The sequence below is a fragment of the Urocampus carinirostris genome, chromosome 16 (assembly GCF_059441175.1).
Source record: "Urocampus carinirostris isolate Australia breed hairy pipefish chromosome 16, RoL_Ucar_1.0, whole genome shotgun sequence".
Lineage (NCBI taxonomy): Eukaryota > Metazoa > Chordata > Actinopteri > Syngnathiformes > Syngnathidae > Urocampus > Urocampus carinirostris.
Window position 1 is genome coordinate 27,167,898 of NC_142364.1, and position 20,942 is coordinate 27,188,839.

The following is a 20,942-nucleotide window of genomic DNA, read 5'->3' on the forward strand; positions in this document are numbered from 1 at the left end:
GTGCCGCTTAAGGACGGCTGAGGTGCCCTGTTCTGAAATTAGATCACCAGTTATGGGTCATTGTGATTTTGTAGTAAAATGATTTTTTTCCAGTAGTTGACTAAGTCTACTTAACTCTATTTCAAATAATTAGCCTAGTAACAACATAGTAATTACATAATAATAATATGATAAGTTGTTATTTTAGAAATGCATATCTAACTGGTGACACATTATTGCTAATTACGAACAAAAAGTAGCTCTCAGATTCAAAAAGGTTGGAGACCTTGGGCGTAGAGCCTGCCGCAGGAGGTTTCTCGGCAGACGAGGAACACCCGTGTTGGAAGTTGTGACGGTTGTTTCAATTTAATTTTGGTTAATGTTACATGCATCGCAGCCTGGCCATCTTGGAAGGGGGATGACCTCATGTGCGGTCCCTCGTCAAGGTTTTTTCATTTTTCAGGTTTTAGATCAGGGAATGGTGTGATAATAGTCTGAAGATTGCAATTGTTTGTGGTCAATACAGTAGCTATATTCCAGTGTATGGACCATGTTCTCAGCGTTTTCATGGACCTTTGTGTTTGAGACTTTTCGCCATGTAAAAGAGTATGCACAATAAAGCCACTGCTATTACTGTTAGTATCTTCCTCCTTTTCCTTTGTTTGCCAGAGGAAATACCTGGTGGGGGTGAGGGACCCATTTTCAAGGGCATCACAAGCACATTATAGAAAACAGCGAAAAAATAAACTAGCTCATAAAATGAGCTCAATGCACTCGCTGGGCATGCTCTGTATGAGATTTGAGATTAGTAATGGCGGATGCTGGGCAGCCAATCAGAGACGTGGTTTATGTGAATTCTCGGATTTGTGTCCCCTGTGTATTCTGGGATTTGTCCCGTGTCCTGTCTTCAGCTGATGCACGCGCATATGTCGATGACGCAAAAGCACAAGGGAATTTCTGTTGATGCCTTTGCAACATCAATTTGAGCCTGGTCATTTTGGAGGGAGGATTACCTTATATGCGATCACTTTTCAAGATTTCTTATTTTGTGGTGTTTGAGGTGTTTTAATGGTGGTCTTCGCAGCCGTTCGAGACTTAAATATGACTTGACTTTAAACACATTAAGGCAGAGACATACGAGGTAGGCAGTAGCGAGGGATTACAGTATTGGCTATCTTGCGGCTATCATGAGCGGCTAACATAACAGACTCTGTCACCCTCTGGTCAAAGCGCAGTACTTGGTTTACAAAAATTAGATTGACAACTTTTACTCTGCTCCGATAAAAAAAGCCAGATATCAATGATCACACAGCAAAAGTTGGTTAAAAATACATTCAAAGTTATTTGAAAGACATTGTTATTTGGTTGGAAAAAAAAATTCTCTTTGTTGACTTAAATTATTTTCTACAATAAGAACCCAAAAACAACTTGTGTGGGGGGTTGTTTCTGAGAAATAACGCAGGAAGTCAGGTCAACTCAACCAACGTATTGGGTTGGTCTATTTTTAACCGAAACCTGGGTTACTTTTAACCCAACTGTATTAGAGTGAGGAAATATTTCATGGAAATGACATTTTTTGCCGGCAAAAGTATTTCAAATCAGTTTTAACTTTAATCCTTCGTGGCTATTTCTTCCAACCCTCTGCACCCACCTGCTACTCCACTCAACCAGCTCAACTTATGTCACACTAAGAGGGATACATGCCAACCTTTTGAAAATTAAAAAGTGGTGTTATTGCGCAACTATATGTTAATGCGTAAACACAATCCATTTTCAGAGTATTAAATAAAACAAACAAAATGTGCGTGTTTAAAATGCAAGTATTTGAGCAGTTTATTCAAAAAGACAAAGGCTCCAAGATTTAGAGTGCTGTCAAAATGTCTGTCAATTACTTACACTAGGAGGTGGTTTAAGCCTGAGTAAAATCCATAAGAAGAGTAAGCTGGAGTGAAAAATCCCTAAAGTCACGTCTTTTGTCCAAACCATTTCTAACAGCAACTGATATGACAAACCTTGGCTTAAAAAACATCTAAATAATCATTATTTAGATTACTTTATTATTATCATAATGTAATGTTAAATATTTTGTCCATGAATGCTTAAATCATTCCTAATTATCTTTCAGCATACTTTTATTGTTTTTCACATGGCTGTGCTGTTTTCAGAGGTGTGCTTTGATATTCAAGCATTTAACCAGTCAAATTTCAGCAATCAGTTGTTGCAGGATCAGAAATCTACTCGCAGGCCTTTAAAATCAGCTCTGCGGGCTCTGAGGCATAAAATTAGTGACGATAAAGTTGTTGGTTAAGCCAATCAGATTCCGAGTTGGCCAGCGTAACGAAATATGAGTGGTTCCACAAACTATGATTGGCTAGGGGGTGGTACAATATCACAACAGAAACAAAACAAAACAAAAAAAAAACAAAAAATCCCAGGGTTCACTGTTTCTGTCGAACAGACTTTTCATCTCTAAATTTAATAAAAGCGCATGCCAGACTCGACTTTTAGCATTAGCTTTGATATCAATAGAAAAAAAACTTGATGGAACTGAAACAACAGAGTAATTGAAATGGGCTTGAGGAAATAAAGGAGGATGAATTTTGTGTACAAATAAAAATTATTTTTGGTGGGTAAAATTTGGTTAAATTCCTAATTACCCTAAATTCCGGACTATAAGCCGCTACTTTTTCCCCAAACTTTCAACCCTGCGGCTTATTCAGTGATGCGGCCAATTTATGTAATGTTTCTGACGGCCGCCAGCAGCGCTAGAGTACAAAAGGTAAGATTTAGACTGGTGGAATATATGCGCCGAGGAAGACTGCAACCTCTTAGCTTGTGCACAAATTAAATTAGTGTAGACATATCCTCATCATAAAAATTGCAAAGAGAAAGGCACCTGACGCAACTTTCAGGCCAAACGCAATCGAGCAGTCCGATAAAGAAGGAAACAGAGCTACTGCATGTAAACTTTACTCTGCGAACGTGTTGCTAGCGTGTTTTTTAATAAGGGAGCGTGGGACGACGTCTATATGACAAAGTCTCTTTCCCATACTGAAGGAAGACGACTAAGGAGGAAGATGAGGACGGTTTACAGTTGTTTCTAAATGTACGGTATGTTTTTAGACCTGTGTACTGTGTCGCGAGCGTGTTGCTAGTAGCGTTTTGCTACCCTTCACAGGCACGGTTTGGGATGAAAGTTATAATATCATTATTAAAGCTTTAAAAAATTCTTGGTGTACCGTCTTTCTTTGTAAATATGTGTAACCATGTATAATATGTATTTGCAACTGTATATTTTTGTAATGTATTTATTTTAGAAGCTTATTCTGATATGTTTTGCACGAGCAAATGAGAAAGAAGGGGCGGGGCAAACGCAAGCTGACGGGAAGTGGAGTAAAGGTGAGACGTGTTTATGGACGCGGCTGACAATAGTGGATATATATTTTTCCCACCCTTACCTTTGGAAATATACACTTTTTTCCTTGGATTACTTTCAACGGGCACCCGGACTCTGCAGGTCTGCATCAAACGTTAAGTACAGGTATCATTTTCCGTTCATTTTACCGGCTGTGATTTTTGGACTGTGTCGGGTATATCAAGAGACCAGAACAGACCAGGAAACCCCAGAGCATTCGTTACAGTTCTTTTTTAGGGAAGCGTACAGGACTTGCGGGAGACGTGATGTCTGTCAGACGTCAGCAGCGGAGCCGGGAAGATAGCTTCGGATCAAATAGCCAATCGGAGTGCGGAAGTCAAGCAGGTCAAGTTAACCGGGGCTAGAGAGAAGTTCGTAGCGTGGGACGGAAGCAGGTCGGGTCGGAGGCAGGCAGAAACAGATAAACAGAGTTCTAGGCGAAACAGGTAATCAGGAGAGTCACACAGAGTTACAATCGTATCCTCTGACGAAGAGGTCTGGGCGCAGCGCGCTAAAGAAGGAAGCATCAGCCAATCAGAAGGCGTCCACATGATTGCTCCAGGTGACCAGAGTTAGCAATTATGACAGGGTATAGGTTAATTTTGTGATTGTGTTACATTATTTCAATGTGGGCGCATGCGGCTAATATACAGGTGCAGCTTGTGTATGTACAAAATCGGTTTTCCTCCCGAAGTGTGGTGGGTGCGGCTTATAATCAGGTGCGCTCTATAGTCCGGAATTTATGGTAATCTTACCATTTTATGAGGTTATTATTCATGCTCTTTCATATTTGTCGCAGCTGTAGCTGCAGTAAATGTTTAATAGCTATAAAATAGTATCAAGGGTTGGATTGATTCAGACGTAGCACTACTGAAAGCCTAGGTGTACGCAGTATTGGCTATCTTGCGGCTATCATGAGCTTGTGTGTCTTAGTGTAGTGTGTCCTACAATAGTGTTTTTTTTTTATCTTCTAGACACTAAGGGTTGAGAGTAACATAATTTCAATTCTCTCTTTATGCTGCAGAATTGACAATCAAGCCGACTTTGACTTTCGATAGATTCAGGCATAGCACTACTGAAGGCCTGGGTGTGAAATGCATGGCCTGCCGCTGCAACATGACGCATTTCAATATTGCAACTCTTTTTATCATATTATTATATTCGTTGCCGCTATAGCTACGATAAATGTTTTATAGCCAAAAATAGTTATTGAGGTTTTATGACTTATGTGTCCTCACTGTCTATTTATGTGTCGTACTGTCTACTTGTGTGTCTTAGTGTAGAGTGTCCTATTATCGTGCTTTTTTATCTTTTAGATACTGAGGGTTGAGAGTAACATAATTTCAATTCTCTGTTTATGCTGCAGACTTGATAATATAGCTGAACTTGACTTTGGATAGATCCAGACATAGCGCTTCTGAAGGCCTAGGTGTACGCACTGTCTATGTATGTGTCGTACTGTCTACTTGTGCGTCTTAATTTTGTGTGTCCTAGCATAGTGTTTTTTCTTCTGGACACCAAGGGTTGAGATTTATGTAATTTAAAATCTCTGTTTATGCTGCAGAATTGACAACAAAGCTGACTGACTTTGGATAGATTCAGACATAGCACTACTGAAGTGAAATGCATGGCCCGCCGCTGCAATCATGGCTATGAATGCAGTTACACTTTTCAATATTGCTGTTCATGTGCACTTATTTTCTCTTTTACAAACACACATCCATCCATCCATTATCTGGACCGCTTTTCCCCAGTAAGCTCGCGAGGATGCTGGAATAATTGGCAGGGGACACGCTGAACTTGTTGCCAGCCAGTCGCAGGGCTCATAGGGACAGACAATCATTCACTCGCTCAGTTTGGAACGGCCAATTAACCTGACATGCATGTTTTTGGTAGGTGGGAGGAAACCGGAGTGCCCGGAGGAAACCCACGCAGGCACAAGGAGAACATGCATACTCCACAGGTTGAGGTAGCTGGATTTGAACCCTGAACCTCTGCACCGTGGGGTTGCGCGCTAACCACCCAGCCGCAAACACATATTATTAATTTTAATTATTTGACACAAGCAGTCATCTGCCAGTTAGGGCTAAAAGCGAACATGGCATCCTTTGCCCTCGTCACTCTTTTGTCAGAAGCAAACAGTTCATCAAAAAAGACCGTACTTCTTTTTTTTTTTTTGCGTTAGAGGATCTTTGTTATCACTTCAAAGAGAATATTGGGCTGCAGGTCATTGGAGAGGCACGACCAAGAGGAAGGTTTGCCAAAAGGCACTTAATGAAACGCTCGCACTGTCGCTCGTCCCTACTGTCGCAAGCAATTGTGCTTAGAGCGTCTTTGTCTGGCAGCCTTTTGGCTTTCTGGCTGTGATGCGGGCTCTTGCTTCAACAGGCTCAGATCAAACCTAAGCTTCTTTTATTCACTATTGGGGGTGGTAATCAATCAACTCCTTCCTTGATAAAAGCCTCAAAAGACACAATGAAAAGCCATCTCCAGTTGATGTCTTGTCAGAAATTCCCATTTTGACATGGCACACGACTGAAAAAGATATGATTTGCTCCTGAGCTGAAATCGAGGGAAGCGGGATGTCAGAATTTTCTTTCTCACACTGTCATTACGGTGAAAAGATAAACTGAGTCACGAAGGATATTTTACAACTATTTTAGGTATTCCTATTTCCATTCAGTCATTTGACACATGCATGCAATAACTGCTTTAACCAGGATAAAAATTAATCCTTATTGTTGACATTTGCTTTAAATATTTAGATGTTTGAATTGTCACGATTCTTTTGGGTCTGATTCCAGCGATATACTTTGATTTTTAAAACAACATTTTCCATGTCATTACATGGTATTAGAAAAAAAAATTATTTGAGCCAAAATTTTAAGAGAAATCATAAATATTTTCTACAATGACACGTTGAATTGCTATTCTATTTGAAAGGTGTAGTACTGTGTACCACTTGAAGTTGCTGTATTATGCAGTGCAACCAAAAACAAGTGTTACAAAGCACAAGGAAGAAAACAAACTACTTTCACAAGGTTTTGGGGTTTTGGGGTAACCATTGCAGCAAGATGCCAGACAATCATGTCAGCTCCTTCTCAGAGAACGTAATTTTATATCAAATAGAATTCAAATTTCTCAACCTACAAGTATTTTGAAAAATATTTATTTGACAGTTCATTTGTTTGGGCTTATTATTCAAATAAATGTTGTTGTTGTTGTTTTATGTTTATAAATTAACTTTTTTACCACTAGATGGCACTAACAATACACTACACCAGCTATGTCAAACATACAGCTCACAGGCTGGATCCAGACCGTTGTTTGATTTAATCTACCCCACCATAAATTTATGAGGGAGCAGGTCTTTAGGTCATTTCTATCAAAAGTTATACATTTTTAAATAAATGCAAACCAAGTCCTTTCTCTGGCCGCTAGAGGTTGACTTTGTATCGTGTGGTGAGTCTAATCGGGTGTAAAACTGCATTCACTCAACTGTTTAAATCGACTAGTTAACACAATCAATGGCAAAACAACGGTTTGTTTGTGTTTAGAAAAATCCCTAGTCATTCATGATTATAATATGTCGGGTAAGTTACTAGTGTCGGCTGAATTATAGACCAAAACAAAGTTCTAAATTTGGAGTTGACATTTTTACTGATCCAACTCACAACAGATTGTCTGAATCTGGCCCCAGAGCCAGTTATCTCTGTAATACACGATGCCCCTTTAAAATATTTGTACTGTAATTAAAATGTGTTATCCGATTAATCAAGACAATAATCGCCAGATTTATCGAACAATAAAGTAACTGTTGGTTGCACTCGGGATTCTTTTCACACACAGGATTTTTTTTTACATGTACGCTCATCAAAAAGAATTTAGAGAGTCCATTATTTATATGCGTTATTGTTTACACACCTGCAAAGTATTTACTGTAAGTCAAACCCTTTAAACACTGGTTAAATCAAGTTCGACAATGTTTGTTTTCACATCAGAAATCCGTGAGGCGTTCAAAGTCTTTGACCGGGACGGCAACGGATTCATCTCCAAACAGGAACTGGGCATGGCCATGCGTTCCTTGGGGTACATGCCCAATGAAGTGGAGCTGGAAGTCATCATCCAGAGATTGGACATGGATGGTAAGGTCCTGACCACGCAAAAAAATAAATTAATTAATTAAAAAAAAACATAAATGTAAACCAATCCTGAAACAAATATTCACACACAATTTCCACATGTGTCTGCGTGCATTTGTGTGTGAACGTTATAAAAGGTGACGGTCAGGTGGATTTTGACGAGTTTGTCACGCTGCTCGGTCCCAAATTGTCTGCGGCCGGAATGCCCGATAAATTCCACGGAGCTGACTTTGATTCCGTCTTCTGGAAGGTAAGTGAAGTGCACAACAGGCATCTAAATCAATCACAGTCCAGTGGCCTGCAGGGAGGTTTGTGTCTGGTGAGGCACAGTCAGATTTACAAATAAATGAACCTACAGCATATTCATCATTTGATTGACAGAGCAAGAAAGCAATATATGAACTGGAGCAAAGAATGTATTTTTTTACTGTGTTTCCTTAACTTATGAATGAAGTTTCAACCCTGCTCCTTTTGAATAAAAGCATCAATGGATGGGATTACTGCATTATAAAAAAAATAACATGCAAAGACAGTCAGAACCTGCACAGACGGAGGACCCAGACGCATAACGTTTTCACACAAGCTTTATTTTACGGGAACGGGGCAGTAATGCGCGTGAACCCAAACGTCAGGTATGCCGCGGTCGCTGGGCGGAAGGAGTAAGACGGAGAAGTCAGAGGCAGACGAGATCAAGGCCGGACAGAACAGATGGGATCAATACAGGACACACGGGTAGATACCGGACAGACGGGATCGATACCGGACGGGACAGATGGGATCGATACCGGATACTGGAGCAAGATACCGGAGAGGATGAGACAACGGGATCGATACCGGATACCGAAGACTGGAGCAAGATACCGGACAGGACAAGACCGACGGTATCGATACCGGATACTTGAGCAAGATACCGGAAAGGACGAGACAGGCGGGAACAATATTGGATATTGGATACACGAGCAAGATACCGGACAGGGGGAGAAAGACGGGATCGATACCGGACACTGGAGGCTGGAGCAAGATACTGAACAGGACGAAACAGGCGTGATCGATACCGGATACTGGATGCATGAGCAGGATACCGGACAGAGTAAAAACAGTGAACAAAATAAGTATTTGAACACCCTGCTATTTTGCTATTTCTCCCACTTAAAAATCATGGAGGGGTCTGATATTTTCATCGTAGGTGCATATCCACTATAAGAGAGATAAACTAAAAAGAAAATACAGAAATCACAATGCATGATTTTTTTTGACAATGTATTTGTGTGATACAGCTGCATATAAGTATTTGAACACCTGTGCATCATCTAGAATTCTGAACTGACAGACCTGTTAGTCCGCCCATTAGAAGCCCACCTGCACTCCATTTGTCATCCTGAATCGCACCTGTTTGAGGTTGTTAGATACATAAAGAAACCTGTCCACCCCATACAATCAGTAAGACTTCAAATTGTAACATGGCAAAGAGCTGTCCAAAGACACCAGAGACAAAATTGTACAACTCCTCAAGGCTGGAATGGGCTACAGAGCAATTGTCAAACAGCTTGGTGAAAAAAGGTTCACTGTGGGAGAAATCATTAGAAAATGAAAGAGGCTAAACACGACGGTCCATCTCAATCAGAGTGGAGCACCATGTAAGATATCACCTCCTGGGGCCTAAATGAGTCCAAGAAAGGTGAGGAATCAGCCCGGAAATATACGACAAGAGTTGGTCAATGACCCAATATGAGCTGTGACCACCATTTTCAAGGTTACTGTAAGGTAATACACTAAGACGTCGTGGTTTGAAAACATGCATGGCACAAAAAGTTCCCCCGCTCAAACCAGCACACTTCAAAGCCCGTCTTAAGTTTGTATATGACCATTTGCATGATACAAAGGAGTCATAGGAGAAAGCTTTGTGGTCAGATGAGACCAAAATAGAACTTTTTGGTCATAATACTAATGCGTGTGTTTGGAGGAAGAAGAATGAAGAGTCCACCGAAGAACACCATCCCTATTATAAGGCATGGGGGTGGTAGCATCATACTTTGGGGGTGTTTTTACTACATGGGACAGGACAAGTTCACTGCATTAAAGAGAGGAGGACTGGGGCAGTGTATTGTGAGATTTTGGGGAACAACCTTCTTCCCTCAGTCAGAGCATTGAAGATGGGTCGTGGTTGGGTGTTCCAACACGACAACGACCCGAAGCACACAGCCAGGAAAACTAAGGAGTGGCTTCGTAAGAAGCATATCAAGGTTCTAGCATGGCCCAGCCAGTTTTCAAACATGAACCCAATTGAAAATCTTTGGAGGGAGCTCAAATTCAGCGACAGCTCAGACACCTGACTGATCTAAAGAAGATCTGTTCGAAAAAATGGGCCAAGATCCCTCCTGCAGTGTGTGCAAACCTGGTGAAAGACTACAGGAAACATTTGCCCTCTGGAATAGCTAACAACGGCTATTATACCAAATATTAACATTCATTTTTTTCAGATGTTCAAATTCTTATTTTCAGCTATATCACACAAATACATCGTTAAAAAGGCATGCATTGGGTTTCCAGGATTTTTGTTTTTAGTTTATCTCTCTCATAGTGGACATGCACCTATGATGAAAATTTCAGACCCTCCATGATTTCTAAGTGGGAGAAATAGCAAAATAGCAGGTTGTTCAAATACTTATTTTCTTCACTGTAGAATAATATTTCTTCTCGGTATTGATCAATACTGTAGACTATAAGTTTGATCAAGGTGTATATAATATCCGTTGTGGGAGTTTAATACGACTTTTTTCAAACTGATACTCAACTCTTGAGGTTTATTAGTTCCATTGTCAGATTCCAACAGACCCTGTATGTTAAGGAATTAATGAACAGTGAAAGAAAAGTTATATAATACTGTAATAAATTTTACAGTGAAGCATGAAAATAATGAGTTCTCCAATTGCTAATTTGTAGTTGTTGATCGTAAAACGTCCACTCTAAAGCAGCCGATCATGGTAATGGCCACTATCGTTAGTACCATAAGGCTTGTAATGCTTCTCTCACTTCCCGGGAGAAATGATAAGGACTTCTGAATTCACTTATGTAAGCAACTTTGTCTTTTGTCAATGCGATCAGTGCGATATGCAAAAGCTGACGGTAGACGAGCTGAAACGTCTCCTGTACGACACCTTCCGGGACCACCTCACCATGAAGGACATCGAGAACATCATCATGACCGAGGAAAACCACCTCAACAGCCCTGAGTCCCACGTCGACATCGACAGTGCGTATTTTTGAGCTTGCACACATTCACACTTGAAAAGTACTTAAAGGTATTCTCGAACAAATGTTTTGCCAATTAAGCATAGACGTGCAGTATTATGCAAATATGTTGCAAATATTCCACGCCCCGGGGGACTTGAGAAATTAAGCCTCAAAGATGACCCATCTGGCTTGTTTGCTGTAAAGCTGTGAGGTCATTGAAAGAACACAACACTTTCAAAATAGCAAAAACCATTAGGGCATCATGTAAGGACAGCTCCGAAACAGACAGCGATTGTGGTGAACAGCAATTGCATGCCGCTCATTTCTGCTTCAAGGTAGGCGATCGTGGCTTTTCGTTAGTATTTTTGCCACGTGTGATACTGTTGATAAAATGTTTACCGGCTTACTCCCTATAAGCGTCGGTGCTGCCAAGGGCTTCCCTGTTTTGTTTGCTCCTGGTTGGTGCTCATTAGCCGCCCACTGTGTGTTGTTTGACTGGCTAGCTGTTTCTTCAGTGTCCCTTGGTTCATTCCCGGCCAGCTTTGCCTTTTTCGTCGTAGCCATTGCTGATTTTCGTTGATGGTTCCCGGTGGAAGTAAGATTGGGCCTTAAAAAATCAGGCCCCACCTGTCCATGGGTATTAAAGCCGACCCAATCCGAGGCTGACCAATTACTTGATTTGAGGGAGAAAGTTTGAAGCAAACACAACATTTCATATTTTATTTGTGTGAACTCAGAAGAAGGAGGGGTAATTTTGGCCAACTCCGCCCCCCCAGAGTGCACACTTTTCTAGGTGCAGCGACGAGCACCGACTAGGGCTCTAAAGTTGGCTGCGCTGTGCGAGAGGGGTGCAGCATCCATTGCGCCCATAAAAAAAGAAGTAAAAGAACAATTATTAAAGAAAAAGAGAGCGAAGCCCAGTCCGAAACTGAACGGAATGATTGACATTTTAGGCTCGGCCTAAATATTACCTCTCGTTCTCGGTTAGCCTGGCTCCTCACTGCATGTTTTTTGGTCGACCAGCCTCACATTTTGCACCAAGGCTGCAGTCGACACTAATTGATTGTGTCAGTTAGCCCCCCTTTGCCGTCTCTCCATGTGGGTTTTATTTTGCCAGTTAGCTCCTTTTTGTCTGTTCGCCCTTCGATTTACCATTACTGCATCCACCCGCAGCACAACGCCTGAGCATTCTTTACAAAAACTACCAAATCTTTGCTTAAAACACTAACCTAATCAATGAATTAACACATAAAACAATATGGCGGCGGATTTACTAGGGTGCTGGTGTTCCTCCGATGACATCACAGCTCTGCATGACAAAGACAAGACGTGCTGTCTTCAAAAAGCTTTATCTCGGAAAATAATTGGAACATAACGATTAATATATACAGAGACCCCTCGCTACTTTGCTCTTCGGTTATCGCTGGTTAACTTCGGATTTTTAATTGTACTGTCTTTATTGTCATTGATATCAACGTATTGTTTATAGTGGTGAGAGAGAGCACAGAGTAAGTGCTGCACGGACAGATTGCATGTGCGTGTATTGGGTGGGTGTGACTGTTTGCGCACACGACTGTGTTAGGCTCGTGTATGCTGTCAGTCAAATAGCCCGGGTAGGCATGTGATGGTTATGTCTCTGAATCGAAGCAAACTGGGAAGGGTAGTGGCTACTAGCCTTTAGCGGCTTTTAACATTGAAAAATAATTCATCAATTAAATCTTAGTCTGAGGAAAGTCAGAAGAGCGCAAAGAATCACCACCAGGAGTTCCATAGATTGTTATTGGGTCCGTGAATTGACTGAGAGAAAGCAATAAAAGGGCTGCAGGTCCGGCCTTCTGCTACGCCTAAGCTAACAACCCTCACAAGCTTCCCCTGCGGAGCTTGTATTTCAGCAACGCCAGATCCGTTAACCATGAAATAAATGACCTAGAGCTACAACTCATGGAAAACCACTTCATTTGGGACTTTTTTATTCTAATCCTCGCGGAGACTTCACTATATCGAGGACACCTGATCCTAGGGAGCAGCTAGCCAGACGCTCTCTAAATTGCTTTTTTTACTCCGAGAGGAGAAGCCCTTTCAATTTTGTTTTACTTTTGTATAATAACACTAAAACCATTCATCCAACTAGAATTATGTTTGAAGTGTTCCGCTGGTTCGAGAGCGTTCTCCATCCTGGCACCGGTGCTGTGGAATACTCTTCCCCCTGAGATCCGATCTGCAACCTCAGTGGAAATGTTTAAATCTAAGCTTAAAACAGTTCTACTCTATAGCATATTAATGACCTATACTTTTTGTGGACACTATCTCTATTATTTGTGATTGCAACATCCTTTGCTGTCTGGTAATCCTGAAAGGGGATGCCACATGTGCGGTCCCTTCTCAAGGTTTCTTCATTTTCCTCATGTTGAGGTTTTTGAGTTTTTCCTTGCCCTCATGTTGGTTCCAGATCAGGGGATAGTGTAATAATAGTCTGAAAAAATAGTCTGTGTAATAACCTGTGAAGCCATTTGAGACTCTTTGTGATTAAGGGCTATACAAATAAAAATGACTTGACGTGTATTATTAATTGTAGATCTATAGTTGTTATTTTATTACAGTCTTATACTCTCAGTCGGTAATGACGTTATCTCAAGGTAAATTGGCCCTTTATGGGTGTTTAATGAAGGTGTGACGCTACTTCACAGATTTTACTTTTGGTGGGTGGTCCCAGTCCCCATTAACCGCGAAAACCAAGGGATCTCTGTAGACTTGATGCAAAAACTATGCACTTCTTTCTCACAGTTAGCATGTTTAAGAATTTGTGATTACCTTTAAACGCTCATGGCTTTTTCTATTCCCACAGCGAGCCCCACGCAACAGGAGAAGCACACGTGTGTGCGCAAGAGCCTGATCTGTGCCTTCGCCATTGCCTTCATCATTAGCGTCATGCTCATCGCCGCCAACCAGATGCTACGCAGAGGAATGAAGTGATTCGCCCGACAACCAAATTTCTGCGTTTTCACCAGCTCGCTCAATGAAAGGGTTGATGTCATCGACAATACGCGCCACAATATAGAGAAGTGTGTTGATAATCAATAACATGTTACAAAGAGGGTAATGCTTTGGAGGATTTTTTTCACATTTAATGTTTGCTCGCTAAGCTGTTTTTAAAGGGACATGGTGTATTATTTAGCACCCACTAGTGGTAAAAAAAGACAATATTTATTTAGATAATAAGCACATAAACATCAACTATTGTATGCACGCGCATTTTTTAAATACTCGTTAGTAGAGAAAGGTTTATTTATTTTACATGAAATGAAAACAGAAGGATTCAGATTTAGATTCTGTAGTCATTGTCAAAGTCCAACGAAACTTCGTAGGGAGTATCCGTTCATCCAATAATTAAAAGTAAATGCAAATATCCAGAATTAATATCTATGAAACCCAAGATCCGCAAATAACCCACTGTAAACAATTAAAGTGCAGACATGGTACCATAAAACTTAACAGCAGCATAAGTCAATGTTAAAGTGCAATCGTGTCCAATGGCCATCATTATTCACTAAGGAAGAAGGGAGCAGAATGCGGTGTGTGAGCAGAGATTAAGCTCCCCCATCTTGCCTCCACGGGTACCCCCACGAGCCAAAAACCTTGTAAAAGATTTGGGGGGGATGCAAATGGAGCGGTCTGGTCTTTTTGAGTCTCCGTAGTTTTTAATTCTTCCTTGTACTTTTTGGTTGCACTACACAATACAGCGACATTAAGTGGTCACAGCATCCCTTTAAGAGGGACACTTTGTATTAATTAGCACTTCCAAGAGGTAAAAAAACGGTATTTATTAAAACATATATTATAATAATAATAATAATAATTTCCTTGTATTGTCATTCTGTGTAACAATGTACACAGAACGAAATGTCGATTGCACCTGACCCGTTGTAGCGAGCCGATGCAGCCACAGCCAACAGAGGGCGCCGCCGACCACTTTTTAAGTCTTAGGAATGACTCGGCCGGGGCGCGAACCACCGACCTCCCAGTCTCAAAGCGGGCGCCTTACCATCTAGGCTACTGAGCTGGTATTATATCATATTGATTGAAACAAAAAGCAAAAATACAATGTATTTTTTCATTATGTTTATTATTCCAATAGGTTAAGAAATTTGTATTTATTTACGTAATGTGAGGCTCACCTAGAGTAGGCTGACATAATTGTCTGCCATCTTACTGCTACGTGTACCCAAAACCCTCAAAGAGGCTGGGCAAAAAATTAAAAAGTTACATTGTGCGTTCTAGTCTCTTTTGAGTCTCCGTAGTTTGTTTTTTTCTTGTGCTTTGTAGAAATTGTTTTCAGTTGCACTACGTCATACAGCTAGTGGTCAAATACTACCCAGTGTCCCTTTAAAGCTCTTCTGACATCATATTCCCGTTGTAAAAACAACACATTTGGCATCTTATCTCAAAATAGAGCAATTTTCACAAGTTTTACCCTTGTTGTAACAAAACCTGTCAGGAGGTCTGCCTTCAATAAGATTAAATAACAATTATTACCCTCCGCAGAGGAGCAAAGAGTTAGAAAAATTTGGTTTGCTAAACAGATTTGTTTCATTGTTAAAACATTGCAGGCTAAATGTTAAAACAATCACGTCCACTAAGTTCTCCTAGTCATTGTCCATGAGAAATGTAAAATTTCCTATTCAAAAAATATGCTAAGTCATTAATGGCAGATTTTTAAAAATATTTTGGTATGGTGCAAGTTGCCGACTGACTAGATCGGCAATCGTAGCAGACATAACTTGAACAAAAGCTCGTCCTACTGTTTCTAACATCCAAGTGCAATATCTATTTATTTCAAGTATTTAACAGACGTATATAAACGGAGCCAAATCGACGCAGCTATCGAGCCTGAGACACATTCATTTCATTTGAACCAGAACAGGAACTTGAGTATGTCATTCGTCGCTTTCACCAGAAGTTAAAAGGCAAGAAAATCTCCAGAACTTTGGACGAAGCGACGGGATAAACAGAATGCAGTATTGTGGAAAAATAGACTTGGGCGCCAACGTCAGCGAATGAGGCGACAAAATACTGTGCGTCTGCATGCGTGTAAAACAAATTATGCAACGATATCAAAGGCAAATGTTTTGATTGTGTCACTTGAACTCGTGAACAAGAATTTCTCGACATATCATGATGCAAATAACTTCACGTAGGTTGCGCTTATATTTTCTTACTGGAGGACAGCAAAGTAGTAGCTGCAAAGTGATTGTTTTTATAAAAAAACTTTGGAAAAACACAAGAAAAAAATGTAGACAAGGTGAAAGCCGTTTGAGTTTTTCCTGCGATATCGTTCATATCCAGCTTGTGGTCGATATACCAATATTTGCCGTCTCTTCACTCTTAAAACATGATTACTGTAGAACGTATGAATGTGAATACTGTACTTATTTTCATCTTCTACTGCCAGCAAGTTTAATTGCAACCAAAAAATATGTATATCATGCTAGTAGAGTAGAAAAAGAGCTGTATCTTCCATAAGGAGGAGAATCTTTGGGTACAATTCATGGTGGTATGAAACTATTATTAAAGCTTTTCAATATTTTCCCCTTCACTAAGAATTAAACACTTGCAGTTTTAAGTAACTGTGTTTGTAACAAAGCAAAAACAGTATTGAAATAATGGACTAAAATACATTTCCACTACAGTTTATGTAAACTGCAAATTCATAAAATAGCACACAATAACATATTTACGACCTAATGACTACTTTAGTATCTGAAGTGTTTTGTTGCTATATATTTCGAGAATGTTTCCCTAGGTCTGTGAATGTCACTGTTAAGATGTTGCCGGCGTTATGAAATTAAGATGAAGTGTGTTCAAACTTCTGAAAATATACAAGGAGTTCATCTATTTTTTATTCCACGTGCAAATCTTCAGTTTCCAGACACCGATGATGATCAGGGGCAGTTTTAGGTTCAGACCTTTGGGGGTGCTGAGCACCCAGAGTGTCTGGTTGTTTAGAGAAAAATAAATTTGTGAACATCACATTAAACTTTGTGGTTAGCAGAAACACTATTACTACTACTCATTCATTTCTAATAGAGTACACACACACCGTAACACGCTGGAGCCTTCACAGACTCGGCTACGATGCCAAAGGTGACACTAGCTGAGCAAAAGAGGGGTGGGGTAGGTGACGAGAATCAAATGGACTGAACTATTTTGGAGTACTTTCGACGCTGCGATCGTCACAATTATTCTTATTTTATTTATCTAAAAAATAATAATAATAATCTTGCATTTTTCATCATATTTACGTCCATCCTGTCCTCTATCAGGGAAAATGTTTTAAAAATGCTATAAATTTTAGGGTTGCTTGGATTGAATTTGGGGTTGTTTGAGCACACCCAAAACAGGATGGTTACACCCATGCAGATGATAAAAGATAGTAGTTACAGCAAAATAATACTCTGTTAAAGGGACAGTGTCTATTTAGTTTAAGCTCGTCCAAGAGTTAATAATGCAAGTCATTAAAACATACAATAATCATTTAAATAATAATAATAATAATAAGCATTTTTCTAAAATACATTTACTGATGGGGCAGCACTGCGGCGCAGTTTTAAGGTCTTGGGAACCTCCTGTGTGGGTTCAAATCCAGCTACCGGACTTCCTGTGCGGAGCTTGTATGTTCTCCCCATGTTTGCGTGGGTTTCCTCCCACATTCCAAAGACATGCATTTTCAGGTGGATTAGCAAATCCACAATACGCAAATTGTCCCTAGGTGTGAATGAGCGAGCGAGTTGTCTGTCCCGGTGTGCCCTGCGATTGTCCCCTGCCCACCGCCCAATGATTGTTGGGATGGGCTCCAAGCACCCCCGCGACCCTACTGAGGATAAGCGGTGCAGCTAATGAGATGAGATGAGAGACATTTTCTGATGCATCTGAACACACCATCAGTAATGTTTTCTAAAAATACATGAATTATAATAGAGAACCATGTATTTTTTTTAATATTTGGAGGTCGAAAAATGTGTTCACTTGTATTTGCCATTATTTTTTTGTGACAAGAGCCTTAGCGGGAGCTGACATAATTGTCCAACATCTTGCTGCTTTGGATACCCAAAAAACTTACAACAACAACAAAAAAGAGAAGACAACTGTTTGTTTTGGTCTCTTTGAGTCTCCGTAGTTGGTATCCTTCCTTGTTTTTTTACCACTTGTTTGTAGTAGTACAGAAATAGTAGTACACTATTATTTTAAGAGTGTCTCTATAAAATAGACCGGTGAGTACAACCAAAAATGTGTGCTCAAAGCACAAGGAGGAATACAAACAACGGGGACTTAAAATTACCAAACCACGCTATTTTTATTTTCTTTTCTTTTTTGTAACCCTTGGCAGCATGATGAAGGATAATTTTGTCAGATCCCTCTAGGTGACGCTCATATTATGTTGAATGTATAAACATTTCTTGACCTACGGCTATTTTTTTGAAATGCATGTATTTATACTAGGGCAGCACGGCGGCACAATGGTTAGTGCGTGTGCGGCACAGTTCTGAGTTCTTGAGATCGAACCTCCTGTGTGGAGTTTGCATTTTCTCCCCGTGCTTGTGTGGGTTTCTTCTGGGCACTCCGGTTTCTTCCCAGTGGGTGTCAGTGTCTGGCTGGTGACCAGTTCAGGATGTCCCCTGCCCACTGCCCGAATATAGCTGAGGTGGGCTCCAGCACCCCGGCAACCCTACTGAGGATAAGCGGTGCAGATAATGTGGATGTATGTATTTATGCTCATTATTCTTAATATTGTATGTTTTGATAAAATATGGTTACATGTACTAAGGAGGCACTAAATAATACACTATGTCCCTTTAAATGAAATAACGGGTAGGATAACTCCCCTAGCTCGAATACTTATTTGACATAATTCAACTATACAAATTTGGAGGTTAGGGAATCTATTCCGATTCATTCACATCCGAATAGAGCATCTTAGAATTTGAAAATTTCCCCACACCCACTTACAAGTGAAGTTTTCCACACCAGAAGTGCTATTTTCGATTTATGTGCAATTTTTACTTCAATATTCAAGAGTGACGAATAAAAGCTAGTAGCTACAAGGGTGAGAAGGCACTTCTACACAGTACATATGAAATATTAATATTTTAATGAAGTCTAAAATTATATCTTTAATGCTATTCGGAGGTATTTTTTTGTATTTTATTTTCATTTTTAATACTTAAATAGAAAAGACTTAAAGCTGGATATCAGTGACCCAGAATCAAAGCTCAAACTGCTTTCACTCAAATCCAAGTTGTGTTGCGCAACTAGTATGCCGATCATGCACTTTTCAGACTTGAATCTATTTTTTGTTTCGTTTTCTTTTCGTCTTGCAATAAAACCAAGATGACGTGTATATTATACAATGATGAAAATTGTTGACGTTTCATACTAGCATTACCTCCTCATGAAAACATATCATGTAAAATACCAGGTTAGATGTTGAATGTACATATCTAATAATAGTGATTGTAACAAAAGATGATATTGTCATCATGATTATCGTGAATGTTGACGTGCACTTTGTCCTCAATTGTCCCTCAAGAAGAGGTATGTCAAATTTCTGTCAGGTGCCTTTTGTCACAAAATGTCGTACTCAACGTGAAATAGTGTGGCGCACTAAAAATTTGGTTCCGATGCTGGATCAATTGCAACGATATTAGCAATATGAACGTGTCCGATGTGTGTGCGCGTGTGTGGGAGTATGTCGCGTGCGTGCATTTTGTTCTTTCGGACTTAACTGTGTAAAATTAAACGTATACGGTATACACTGATGTAATGTAAATGCTGTCTGAGTGCATGACATCTAATAAAATACACAATACAATATGTATTTTAAACAAAGTTTCTGTCAACTGATCTTGAACTTAGCGCCCAAAATATTCCCTTTTCTGCTGATTTTTCTCTGAAAAGTAAAATTATGAAAAATAAAATCAAACAGTCAAATGTATGTAAGCATGGTCTAATAGGTAAAGGGACAGTGTGGATTATTTTGCGCCTTATAGTAGTAAAAAAAGGCATTCATTTAATAAAAATGTTAATTTGAATAGGGAAAATACATTACCTATCATGCATTTTGTTTAATTACTCATAGGTCGATTTGCATTTTTTTTTTACATAATATGAGCCTCATCTGACATAATTGTCAGCCATCTTGCTGCTATGGATACCCCAAAAATGCTGGGTATCAATAACAGAAGAAAATAGTGCAGTTGAATCTGCGTAGTATGTTTTCTTCCATGAGCTTTGTAGCACTCATTTTCATTTGCACTGCAACAGGGTTCAGGAGGCACAGGCAACTCTTTGGCGTTTCCTACTGGGTCCCTGGCACTTTTTCGAAAATGTTTGACAATGGAAAATTATATGGTTTCTGTCGGAGGACAAACATAACACAAACATTAACGTTTTCCGATGAATATAGAAATATACCGTGTAAATATTTACAGTATGTGTTGCCTTTTATATAAGGCTTATATAAAGCTTTTGATTTATTTCGGCTTTAAACACATGTTTTAGGGTTTTTTTGGGGGGGTCCAAAAAGGCTCTTTTAACATTAAATATTACACAGTGTCCCTTGAGGAGGCTCAAAAAAATGTATTCATTTTATAGTCTTAGCTCTCAGAATTTTATTTTTCTATGTATCAGATTTATTTTTAAATCAGCTTTTAAAGTTTTATTCTTCTATGCTTCAGAAATATATTTAAAAAGACCGTGCCCCAAGTGGATTTCAGGTCAGAAGAATCAAATGGCGAATGAATGGATGAATGAAGTGACTTATTTTCATATATTTATTTTGTCCTGTGATTTTATTATTATTATATATTATTATTATATATTATTATTATTATTATTATTATATTATTATTATTATATATTATTATTATTATTATTATTATTATTATTATTAATTATCAATGGATGGATTTCATAATACTTAAATGCATCAACCTTATAAAGAAGAGAAAAATCAGCAAAAAATGTGTATTTAATTTCAACTATTGGATGTTTTTCTTGTTGTTGTAATGTGTTCATGTAAAAAATAAAATATTGAACATAAACTGTCCACATTTAGAGAAATAGTCCTTGCCTGATGAATAGTTCCACTAATAACCCTGTAAGACCCATCATATAAA

At 39.5% G+C, this 20,942-nt stretch overlaps 1 protein-coding gene across 1 annotated transcript in view; it reads left to right on the forward strand.

Annotated features, from left to right (window-relative positions):
* The window catches only part of cabp7b (calcium binding protein 7b), a 38,112-nt gene extending 23,505 nt beyond the window's left edge, over nt 1-14,607 (forward strand). Inside the window, exons 2-5 of the mRNA XM_088356017.1 lie at nt 7,396-7,539; nt 7,674-7,786; nt 10,642-10,789; nt 13,616-14,607. Of these exons, the coding sequence (XP_088212143.1) occupies nt 7,396-7,539; nt 7,674-7,786; nt 10,642-10,789; nt 13,616-13,743 (533 nt within the window). The 3' untranslated portion in view covers nt 13,744-14,607. The remainder of the gene's footprint in view (nt 1-7,395; nt 7,540-7,673; nt 7,787-10,641; nt 10,790-13,615) is intronic.
* The last annotated feature ends 6,335 nt before the right edge of the window (nt 14,608-20,942 follow it).